Source organism: Saccopteryx leptura, chromosome X (assembly GCF_036850995.1).
Source record: "Saccopteryx leptura isolate mSacLep1 chromosome X, mSacLep1_pri_phased_curated, whole genome shotgun sequence".
Classification (NCBI taxonomy): domain Eukaryota; kingdom Metazoa; phylum Chordata; class Mammalia; order Chiroptera; family Emballonuridae; genus Saccopteryx; species Saccopteryx leptura.
In genome coordinates this window covers 112,041,223-112,053,951 of record NC_089516.1, presented here as the reverse complement: position 1 = coordinate 112,053,951, position 12,729 = coordinate 112,041,223, and the positions used below count along the sequence as shown (strand labels likewise).

The 12,729-nt window shown below is 42.0% G+C and overlaps 1 protein-coding gene across 1 annotated transcript in view; it reads right to left on the bottom strand.

Annotated features, from left to right (window-relative positions):
- Positions 1–9,359: 9,359 nt before the first annotated feature.
- The window catches only part of LOC136386461 (testis-expressed protein 13D-like), a 9,357-nt gene continuing 5,987 nt past the window's right edge, over positions 9,360–12,729 (bottom strand). Inside the window, exons 3-4 of the mRNA XM_066357873.1 lie at positions 12,181–12,668; positions 9,360–10,513 (exon numbers count right to left, since the gene is read on the bottom strand). Coding sequence (XP_066213970.1) covers positions 10,464–10,513; positions 12,181–12,668 — 538 coding nt within the window. The 3' untranslated portion in view covers positions 9,360–10,463. The remainder of the gene's footprint in view (positions 10,514–12,180; positions 12,669–12,729) is intronic.

The window sequence follows — 12,729 nt, the reverse complement described above, 5'->3', positions numbered from 1 at the left end:
TGTCTAGAAGCCAGATTATTTAAATCAGACTGTGACCTTGCTAAGTATATGAATTGGGAAGTCAAATACATTAAAAATTATAGGTCCGTTTTAAAGTGTTCTATGTTTGTTTTTTAAAGATTTTATTGACTTTGTAGAGAGAGTCAGGGGAGTGAGGAGTATAGTTGCTTCACGTTAGTTCTTCATTGATTGCTTGTCATATGTGCCTTGACTGACAAGCCCAGGGTTTCGAACCAGCAACCTTAGTATTCCAGGTCAATATTCTATCTACTGCGCCACCACAGGCCAGGCAAAAAAGTGTTCTACATTTTGAATAGGGGACTAATATCACTAATTCTTCATTAGTTATCATGGCTTTATCTTAGATAATTACCAAATGTGTGTTTAATCTTCTTTAAGAACTAAATTAAAATACAAAATATTAACAGAATGTTAAAGTAAGCACTGCTTCAACTCCAATAAAATACAGGAAGCCCCAAATCTATGATCTGAGTGTTCAATTAGCTTTGCTCACTGACTTCATTTTTATGTTAGGACAACAGTGGATCAGAAAGTAGGACTTTGAGCTTATGAATAAAAAGAATTTCACCTAACCTTGTTTGGAAGAACTGTTGCTTGCTAACTAAATTTTGGATATATCAATTTAATGAAATAATTAATACCTTCCAAATGAAGCATACCTTGGTACTCCCATTTGATCTGATATGTGTGATTTTTAGATCAATGGATTATAAAGTAATAAAGACCATATAATCCATATCACTGTGGATAACTTCATTTTTACTCCATGTGCTCAGCCTTAAGAGCTTGAACTGATTTTGTATAATCCAAGTTCCTCAAATTCCAGCCTCTTGAATTGTCAGTAGGATCATGATCTCATAGGTCTGTGAAATTAACCAAGTGCCATCATTAAGAAGGCATTAGCACCTTTTGTTCAGACACCTCAAATATAGGGGCCTATCTGGTCATGAAAATTCCAAGAAAATATTCTGAATAAACTCTGGAAATCTAACAAATGTAAGAGCTTCTTTAAAATGTACTTTTAGTACATGTCTGTCTGCATTGATGAACTGTACTCATTGTGCAAGTTCATGCTATTCTGGGCAAGATATACCTCAGTGAGGTGGCAAGGCAGAGGAGGAGCTCTCCATTTTCTGCAAATTCTTTCACAGTCCTTACACCACAGCCTAACGCTCAGATGCTATATGATTGGATTAAATGGCAGCACTGCATTTTACATAAGGGGCACTTTTGATGGCAGAAAGAATGACACATCCGATCTCTACAGTTTCTGAGTAATGGGTTTCATATTCTGATTGTTAGATTTTTAACTAAGAAAAAAGCGACCTTACCTTGAATTGTGGGACTGGGACAAGTGATCTCAATAGAAATTGTCTTTGTTGTCACAGCTAATTTACTAAATATACTTCATTCTGTGAGGTGCAATTCTGAGCACCTCACAGGACTTCTGAAAGAAGTACTTTAATATTACTGATAGCAAGAAGAGTAGTTCTCTATGTGTATATTGCTGTGAGGGTTGCCGTGTTTCTCAATGGTCAATTTGGTGGTTCATCTATTTAAGTTCAGTGTGTGTATCCTGAATGCTAGAACTGCCTTTGTAACTCTAGAGAAATGCTTTACTTTCTCTTCACTCTATCTGTATTTTGGTGTCAGTGTAAATTTCAATCCCTTGGTTTCATAATGACCAGAAGAACTCTTTGTATGCAATGCATATTTAGTAGGAAAAAGCAGCTATAGTTTTACCGAGCAGTTACAGTCCTGTGCACTTTACACACATTATTTCATTTAATCATCATAGCAACTCTGAGGTTGGGCATTCACAGTTTACAAATAAAGTAACTGAGGCTTGAGTTGGTTACTTAGCCAGAGTCACACAGGGACTAAGTGACAACACTGATGTTTGAGCCCAGCTCTGCCTGCCTTCAAAAAACCATGCTGTTAACCACTCTGCATCCTGGTTTCTAAGAAACTATATCGATTTTTTAAAAATGTGCCTTACATTAAATGGTTACAGAAATTGGACTTTGGTACTCTTCTTTCTATTCTGTATAATGTAGTCACCCTTTAAATGTTCTGCAGTATTTTTAAAATAACTTGAGTTTTGTTCAGCTCATTTGAGGGGCAGACGGATGTTGTGGCAGCATGCCTTTTGAAAGATCAAATCAAGGCCGCTTTGTGCTGTACCTCATCAGTAATGTCTAAGTCCTGAATGTCAGTGTTTTCAGAGTAGCCTCATCTAGTTATTCTGATCACGTACCATTATCATTCTGCCCTCAAACTGTCTGTACCATGAATCATTTTGACTGCGCATTAGTGTGTTTAAGAGACTAAATGGAATTGTCTCTCCTCGCTTTCCCTAAATTACTGCATTACTACCCTGAGCCATCCTGTGGCTTTAAGTGCAGTATAACCATGACCGCAATCCTTGCTAGCTGATTCTGAGTGCCAATACAAAGTTTCTACACTCAGCTTAGAGCCTTTTTGAAAGGATTTCAGGGAATCCTTATCCCCATAGTTAAAAATTTCCAGCCCTAATCTGCAGTGCTTCACTCCCCACCTTATCTGCTCTCCTGTACTCACTCTACTCCAGCCACACTGGACCTCTTGCTACTCCTCAAAAACCCTATGGCTGTTCTCACCTCAAGATCCTTGCACTTGCTCTGCTTTCTACTTGGAAAGGTCTTCCCACAACTATCATACTTACCCTCTCGTCTCATTCAGTTCTCTCTTCCAATGTTGACCAGTCAGTGAAGCATTCCTCAATTTAGCATACCCTATTTAAAGTAGCACTCTCCACTACTGGGACAGTCGAATTCCCTGTTTTATTGCTTATCACCTGTCACCATCTGACATGCTATATATTTTACTTAATCTGTGTTTCATGTATGTTTCCCATTAGAAGGTAAACTTCATGAGAGCAAGAATTTTTGCTGTATTTACTGCTCTGTCCCAGTCCCTAAGAACAGTGCTTGGCATATGGTTCACACTGAATAAATGTTTGCTGAATGGATGAGTGGTCATCTTATGTAATAGCAAAACATTTATTAAGCTCTTAATACCTTATTTCATCAAGTCTAAAATGTCATCACTGTTAGAGGCTGTCTTTAAGCACTCTGCTATTACAGCCTCCCTTTAGTACACATACTGGTTCTTGTGTCAGTTTCAATTCCAAAAACAGATTTGTATCTATGGTTTCTATAATTTTCAACTTTAAAGCACACAGAATATTTAATATTCATTCTTCCTTCTTTTAAATGCTATGTAGTAGAGCTTGGCAAGTGTGTCAGAACAGAACTTGAAACCTGGCTTTTACTAAACAGTAGTGATGTGACCTTGGGCAAGTTATTAATCTCTTTAAACCTAGATTTCTCCATCAGTAGAGTAGAGATTACACAACTACCCATCTTGTAGGACTTTTAAAGATAATTAAATAGCATAATGCTACCAAGTACATTGTAGTACACAATAAATGTGGATCTTTTTAAAATTATATAGATAGGGATCTTTTTCTAAAGACAATAGATGTCAAATGTTTAGACAAGATCAGAGAAGGAGGAAGTGAAAAGTGAGAATGAGGCTGAGATTAAAAACCTCAAGGAACAGAAATCTACTTAAACTAGGTTTTAAGAAGAAATGAATTATGAAGTTATAGGTTAAGTCTCACAAAATCCAATTGAAGGAAGTACATCTGGGCTCTAAGGAACAGAGCGTTAAAATATAAAGCTTCAACTGAAAGAATAATCAGGTGATGACTACCAGGAAAGTTTAGAAAAAGATAAATGAGTGATCATTTGTACTGCATTTATTTTTTAAAGATTTTATTTATTGATTTTAGAGAAAGGAGAGAGAGCAAGAGAAGGACAAGGGGTGGGGGAAGAGTGGGAAGCATCAACTCGTAGTTGCTTCTCATATGTGCCTTGACCAGGCAAGCCCGGGGCTTTTAACCAGCGACTTAAGCATTCCAGGTCGAGTTCTTATCCACTGTGCCACCACAGGTCAGGCTTGTATTGCATTCGTTAATATGTGTTATATAATGGAATACTATTTACCCATAAAAAAAGAAGGAAATCTTACCCTTTGACCGCATGAAGGGACCTGGAGATTACTATGCTAACACATGTAGAATCTAATGAACAAAACAAAATGTGTTACAAAGCCAGAATCAAATGTTAGATGGATATAAGAATAGATCAATAGTTTAACAGACAAGACAACACACACACACACACACACACACACACGCTGATGTATACTGCTCACAACTATTAGGGGATATTTCAAAATGAATATGAAGTGATTAAAAAAAAGCATTTGGTATTTTTTATTAAACAAGATCAGAAAAACAGACAAGTCAAAGAATTGTTCAAGTATGCAAATAAAATGCAAAACCAACTTTTATTTCATTGGTGAAAATTTACTATCAAAAGGCTGAAAGTACTGGAGTATCTGCACGTTCCTGATCCCCTAATTCTTATGAGCAGTGTATATTTGGTATTTGATCAAGATATTTTTCACATTACAGGGAAAGAACAGAATATTGAAAAAAGATGCTGAGCTACAAGATTAATTATTTTGAGGGAAAATACATTTAGACACGAATATTACTATAGATACCAAAAATAAATTCAAAGATGATTAAAGATTTCAAAAATTTTAAACTATAAATGGTATAGAATCAAATGTAGATGGTTGTTTATCTTATCTCAAAATAAAGAAGGCCTTCCTAATAAAAGAAAAAAAATAAAAGAAGAAAAGAAAATACCTCAATATATAGTACAGTATTTCCGACTATCAAAATGTCACCAGATACAAATTTAAACTACAAACAAAGTAAAATATTTGGAATCCTAAGTATGACAAAGGGTTACGTTTATATTCTTACTATCAAGTAAATATAAAACAAGGTATTTCATGAGTAAACTTGTATAAGGAGATGAATACCTGAATCATGACAGAAGAAATACAAATGAATAAGTAGCTTGAAAAAATATTCCATCTTTCTAGTAAGCAAATAAATATAAATTAAAACAAGATATCCTTCTCCCTGACCAGATGGCTTGGTTGGTTAGAGCAATGTCCCGAAGCGCAGAGGTTGCTGGTTCGATACCTGGTCAGGGCACTTACAGGAACAGCTCAATGCTGCTATCTCTCTGTCCCTTCCTCTCTTGCTAAAATCAATTAAAAGAAAAAGATATCCTTCAAACTGGTTTAAATATTTTTAATGATATTTACACTTGGCCATGGTACAGAAAACAGCACACTGCCGTGGCCAGTTATCTCAGTTGGTTAGAGCATTGTCCTGATACACTAAGGTTGTGGGTTTGATCCCCAGTCAGGGCACATACAAGAATTACCAATGAATGCATAATAAGTACAACAACAAATCAATGATTCTTTCTCCCTTCCTCTATCTCTAAAGTCAATAACAAATTAAGAAAATAAACTTCACACTAACATAATGTTGAGAGTGAAAATAAAAATTGGAAAACAATCTAAATACCCAATAAAATAGAACCAGTTAAGTGAATTGAAACATTGACATGACAGAATGGTACATGGCCACTTAAAATCACTTTCTCAAATAATATGAATATGAGACTACTCATGTGTCATTGTTAAATGAATGTTGGAAAGAAATATGTACTATTGTTCTGTTTTGATTATATATATATATATATATATATGTATATATATATATATATATATATAATTTGGGTGTGTATATATGTGTGTATGTATGTATATATGTATACACACACACATAAAACTGCTCCTCTGCCACCCAAGCAGCACTTCTCCTTAGCCCTACACCTTCCTCCATGCTGTGTGCAGAGTTCACTACAGGAAGGGTCCACATTGGAGCTACTACTGCAGTCTGGGAGGTTACAAAAAATATGTACCATGTCCTGTCTTGGTGTGGATGTATATATGTACATGTGTGTATGTATACAAAGTAAGTACATTAAAATATTAGCAGTCACCTCCAGGTTTGGGGATCATGGATGGTTTTAATTGCTTTTTATATTTCTGTTTTGGTGAATCCAGTTTACTTTGATAACCCAAGAGCAGGGGTCCCCAACCTAGGGCCCGCGGGCCACATGGGGCCCCCTGAGGCCATTTATCCGGCCCCCGCCGCACTTCCGGAAGGGGCACGCACCTCTTTCATTGGTGGTCAGTGAGAGGAGCACATTGACCATCTCATTAGCCAAAAGCAGGTCCATAGTTCCCATTGAAATACTGGTCAGTTTGTTTATTTAAATTTACTTGTTCTTTATTTTAAATATTGTATTTGTTCCCGTTTTGTTTTGTTTTTACTTTAAAATAAGATATGTGCAGTGTGCATAGGGATTTGTTCATAGTTTTTTTATAGTCTGGCCCTCCAACAGTCTTGAGGGACAGTGAACTGGCCCCCTGTGTAAAAAGTTTGGGGACCCCTGCCCAAGAGAGTGGGTTTTGAATCTCCTTGGTTCTCTTTCGCATTCTGGTCATAAAGGACAGCTGGCCCCATGAAAGGACAGTCTCCACTCCTTCCAGATATCAGGGCTCTCCCTTCATTTGAAACATGTTTTTAGAAAGATAGGTTATTTTACTTTGTTCGTTAGTCCAGTCACCTTGTTTTTACCATGCACCAAGCACAGCCCTCTCACCCCCAAAGGGATGCAGAGGCACAGTTATACCGGTCTGTTGTTGCCTCCTGTGTCAACTGAGAGATGCTTCTCCCCATCCCTACACTTGTGGAATGCTGCCTGTTGATGCCCCCACAGGAAGGGTCAGGATTGGACTCACCACTTAACTTCTGCAGCTGAAATGAATAGGAGCAGAAGTATTGATAGCCAGGAGCTTTGGGAGGTGGGACGGGGAACATACCAACCACCACACATTGCTCTGTTTCCTGCATATCTTCCTCTCTCTCTCTCTCTCTCTCTCTCTCTCTCTCTCTCTCCTGGTTTCACCAGGCTGACACCTCTAGGAACCATATTCACAGTCTTCTTCTTCCAGCACCTTCTTTTCTAGCACCAACACTCCATAGCAACCAAGCCTTCCTGACTCCTTTGCTTTCTCCATCTACTTCCCTGTTCCCCAGACTGCCTCTATGACTCAGGATGCTTCCATTATCATCAATTCTATCTGTCCATGTATTGACAGACCCATTAACTGCTATTAATTGGTAAGGGCAAAAGGTTGAAGCATTGGCCCTGGCTGGTTGGCTCAGTGGTAGAGCATCGGCCTGGCGTGCAGGAGTCCTGGGTTCGATTCCCGGCCAGGGTACACAGGAGAAGCGCCCATCTGCTTCTCCACCCCTCCCCCTCTCCTTCCTCTCTGTCTCTCTCTTCCCCTCCCACAGCCAAGGCTCCATTGGAGCAAAGTTGGGTCGGGCACTGAGGATGGCTCCATGGCCTCTGCCTCAGGCACTAGAATGGCTCTGGTTGTGACAGAGCAACGCCCCAGGTGGGCAGAGCATGGACCCCTGGTGGGCATGCCAGGTGGATCCTGGTTGGGCGCATGCGGGAGTCTGTCTGACTGCCTCCCTGTTTCCAACTTCAGAAAAATACAAAAAAAAAAAAAAAAAAAAAAAAAAAAAAAAAAAAAAAGGTTGAAGCATTGTGATACAGTAGAAAGAGAGTGGAGTTTGGTGCCAGGCAAATTGGGGTTAGAACCCAGGCTTTCCCAACTCCCAACTGAGTGACTTTGGATAAGTTGCTGAGTTGCCACATCTGTAAAATGGGAGTAAAATATTCTCCTCTGCTTTATATGGTTGCAACAGTCACCAATGGGATTATGGCCATAAAGTGTCTTTCAATGGTGTAATAGGCACTAAGTGGGTATCCTTTATACACATTACCTCATCATCACAGCAGAATCTGAGGGTAGGGAAAGGTGCCAACACTCTGGGGGGATCAGAGAAATTCAGTGTCTTGTTCAAGGTTACACAGCTAGTGAATGGCAGAGCAGCTATATAAACCCAGACTCTTCCTTTAAATAACTCACTGCCTTTGCCTGCATGTTCCCAACTCAGAATAAAGGGATAATTGACAACTCATATCAATGTATCTGGCCAAAGACTCATGCAACTTGCTATGAAAAGAAATGAGTACTGAAATATTGGGTAATCACCTGACCTGTGGTGGCGCAGTGGGTAGAGCACCGACCTGGAATGCTGAGGTCGCTAGTTGGAAACCCTGGGTTTGCACAGTCAAGGAACAAAGAACAAGCAACCAATAAACAGAGTGAAGCAACTACTTCTCTTCCTTGCCCCTTTTTCTCTGTAAAATTAATTAACAAAATCTTTTAAAAATAAATAAGTAAATTGAAATCTTGGGTAATCACATTGAGCTATGGAAGAAGTATGCCCAGGGAGTCTGCTTTCATAGAGATCCACAGACATTCCAAAGAATATCAGAGTGTGTTGTGAAGCCCTAAATGAACCAACCATGAGATTTGTTTATATTACACTATGGATTGCAAACAAAGGTTCTCAAACTTCAGGAGGTCTGGGATAGAACATGAAAATTTGCAGTTATAACAAGTACCCAGGTGATTCTGAGACTGCTGGCCCAGAAACCACACATTAAGAACCATCAGATTAAAATGTTCTATAACATTCCCAAATCTCACCTGTGTCCAACCTCCCAAAATTCCAGAGAGCTATCAGCACACACAAGAGTATCACAAAGCCAGCGCTAACACAGATAACAGAGTTTTGGCTTGATCCCTGATTGTCACTTTCCTCCTCAGCTCCCTCCCAAGTAACCAAAGCCTTCTGGTAACCAGGCCTCTGAGGGAAGAGAAAGAGCTGGAGGGGTGGGAGCTCTGCCCCTATCCCAAGCAGCTAGCTGGCCACCCCCATTTGCCGCAGAGAACATGTCCTGTTAGCAGACTATGCCTGTCTGTTTTCCAGAATCCTGAGCACCCTGATGGGACTGTGCACAGAAGGGAGGGGACAGTGCCTTGGAAAACAGAAATGCAGGAAGGAAATTACCGAGGGACAGGGCCTCAGGGAAATGGTTCACATGGGGGGCCAGTCCCCAGGCATTAGGTCTCCCAGCCTAGGTAGAGGCCCCCTCCCCATCTCACCTCTCATGCCCCGTGAGCCCAGGAGCAGCAGAGATGCCCACCTTCAAGGGACCATGTGGACTTGGACAGCAAGGGCAGCGGGGACAATCACAAAATGGATTGAAGGCCTCACAGTCTCCGCCTCCCAGTCTTGAGTAACTCTGGGAAGAAGAGGAGCCCTTCAATAGTGAATGAGATTGACCTTTCACCTTAGTGAGACAGAGGGAAGATGCAGATTCAAGCTGCAACCTGCCCCGAGATGCACACTACCCAGAACACAGCAGGAAAGCGCACACACTTTATTTCTAGTCAGAATCAAAAAATCCTGACAAAGGTTGAACTTGGTGAACTAGGAAGATCACAAGGGGGGAAACTCGAGGACATTTTTTGTTCAAACTGGAGACTAATCTAACTCGCCAGACTCAGGTCCCACCTTGGCCCCCTCCTTGTTTGCAGCAGCTTCCTCAGGGGAGTGGAGAGCCTGCCCAGAACACATCAAGTGGAACGGGCATTGTCAGAGGTGTCTGTCCCATCCAGTCTGGTCTATTTTTAATCCTATTAGTCCTCCCAAGAGAAGCACAATATCTGTCCTTGGAATTCCTTTTGTTCTCCATCCCCTCTTGACTGGAAAGGGACTTGGAATGAAAGTGGCCGAGGCTCAGGGCTCGAGTGCAGAGCCAATACTCTCCCAAGCACAGCCCTCTTTAAGAGTCACCCAGTGGTCTTTCAGTCAGCCAGCATAGCCGTCCCTCTCAAGGGAAGAAATCAGCAGGTGTATCGAAAAATCCTGCTTGCATTCTTCTGAGGCCACTTTCCTGATCTTTGCCACTGCCCACTCATCTCCATTGGAATTAATGTGATGAGCAGTTCAAGTCCTTCCATGAAAGTGTCTTTGACTTTGACCCCGCCCCCAAATTGTACAGATGGATCTTGATGTTATTTCAATTGGGTTCACCCAAAAGGCACAGTACATGCTACGAAAGAAGACACCCTGTATCTCAAATTAGGCTGTCTCCTGTCATTTAATCAAACTCACCCAACTGGGTTATAATAATATAACCCAGATATATATAATAATATAATGTGTGCACCAGATAACTGTAGTTCCTAACAAATATTAGATAAAACTGTTTGTTCAATTAATGAATAAAATTGCTATAATCTTTAACATTTAACACTACCCTCCCAAGCCCCTCTGAACTGTGCTATGTTAATCCCTTTTCCCCAACAGAAGGATTAACTTCTAACAAAATCTGTTTTCCCTCATTCCAAGATCTCTGCCAGAAAATCTTCTCTCCCCTAACTCCTTCATATTCTTCTTTGGCTCCAGCCAGCTGAAGTCTCACTGAGGTGAAGGCTGCTGAGAGCCAAAAGGTATTCATGATGGTTCACGCACTGGGACCCAGAGCTTCTTCAGCTTCACACAAAGCTTCTGGAGCTTAGAGACACAATCAAGAAACAAATATGAACACTACTGCAGTTTACAGCATAATAATGACATTCTCAAGGAAAAGCAGTGCTCCCAGAATATAATGTACCTTACGTTCTAAAAGCATAATTTTCGCCTGACCAGGCGGTGGTGCAGTGGATAGAGCATCGGACTGGGATGCAGAGGACCCAGGTTCAAGACCCCGAGCTCACCAGCTTGAGTGCAGGCTCACCTGGTTTGAGCAAAAGCTTACCAGCTTGGACCCAAGGTCACTGGCTTGAGCAAGGGGTTACTCGGTCTGCTGAAGGCCCGCGGTCAAGGCACATATGAGAAAGCAATCAATGAACAACTAAGGTGTCGCAACGAAAAACTGATGATTGATGCTTCTCATCTCTCTCGTTCCTGTCTGTCTGTCCCTATCTATCCCTCCCACTGACTCTATCTCTGTCCCTGTATTAAAAAAAAAAAAAGCATCATTTTCAACCAAAGACTTGGTACTATGGGTGAAAGGTTAAGGAAAATACAAAAAGGAGAAAAAGACAATATTTCATCATGTTGGCCTCCACAGGGTTTCAACCAATTGGTAGCAGCCATCCAGAATCCACCACCTGTGAACTTAAATGAAATTGGGAGAAATTTTCCTTTAAAAGACTGATGAAAACAGCCTGACCAGGCGGTGGTGCAGTGGATGGAGCATCAGACTAGGACACAGAGGACCCAGATTTGAATACCTGAGGTTGCCAGCTTGAGCGCGGGCTCATCTGGTTTGAGCAAGGCTCACCAGCTTGAGCACAAGGTCGCTGGCTTGAGCAAGGGGTCACTCCGTCTGCTGTAGCCCCCCCCCCGGTTAAGGCACATATGAGAGTGACCAATGAACAACTAAAGTGTTGCACTGAGGAATTGATGCTTCTCATCTCTCTCCCTTCCTGTTTGTCTGTCCCTATCTGTCCCTCTGTGTCTGTCACACACATATACAAAAAAAAAAAAAAAGATTAACGAATGTATTCAACAGATTCGCAAACTTCTTTAAAACAGTAAGCAGTAAATACACACATACATACATGTATAACGTGGACTTGGGGGAAGAGCAATATGTAGGAATATATATATTAATGTTAAAAATGGTTATTGGTTATTGCTTGATGGTAGGATAATGACAATTTTTGTTTGCTGGGTTTTCAAACTTTCTATGATGTAAACAAAAGTGTTCTATCAGAAGGGATCCATCAGAAATTGATTTCTCTTTGAAGTATGTATCCATTCTTTTTCGACCTCCCTAAACTCAGTGAAGAACTTGCTGTGGGCCAAGGCTTCCCATCTCAGTTAGTATCTGGATTTACTGGTATTTATCGCAAGCCTATGCAGTCCCAATCCCCTCCCCCCAAGGTCTCTGTTTCTCCTCCCACTGGGATTCAAAGGCTTTCTTTCCTTTTGGTAGACTGGGCACCTGTCCCTGAGGTTACTGCTCCCCTGAGGTTGGGTTTTCTTAGCTCCAGATGTACCCTGAGGGGTTTGTGAAGGGGGGGCTCACAGGAGTTTTCTCTTGGCCTTGGCTCCCCTGGTCAAGCTGCAGGGCTATCTCCTCTGGGACCCAACTGCAGGGCACGTGCCGGGGGGGTGGTAGGTCACCCAAGTAGGCTTCTGGGGGCCTGGAGATCCTTGCACAGAAACCTCACCTGATGTGAAGGCCCTCTGGGAATCTGCAGCCAGCCTGAGCTTCCGTATTTTGGCCAGCAACTGGTTTCGCTCCTCCACATTCATTGGCCACACGTCATACCTGGGTGGAGACGCAGCAGGACCCACCCGCCAGAGCCGCCTCTTGGCCTGGAGCAGCTGCTGACACACGGCTTCCTGCTGCTCCTGCGCCTGCTGCAGGTCTTGCCACGCCAGCCGCAACTGCGAGACCAGCGAATCGCGCTCCTTGCGCAGCCGCACCAACTGGGAAGCCAGAGCCCAGGCGGCGGTCTGAGACGGCTCCATTTGCTGCTGCAGCGGCCGGACCCCGCGCACGTGCTTCTCGCTCGCCCTGGAGGCCACACGCACGCCCAAAGCCAGCTCACTCCGGGCGCAGGGGGTCTTGAGTGCGTGTGGCGCCAGAGGGTTGGCCAGAACGCTTCGCAACTCGTCTTTATCTCCTTCCAGGGTCGTTGCCGTTACTGAGCACCTGTTCATTAATAAACATGATATCGGAAACCGCTCCCGACGTCCCTTAAGGCTAAGACCAT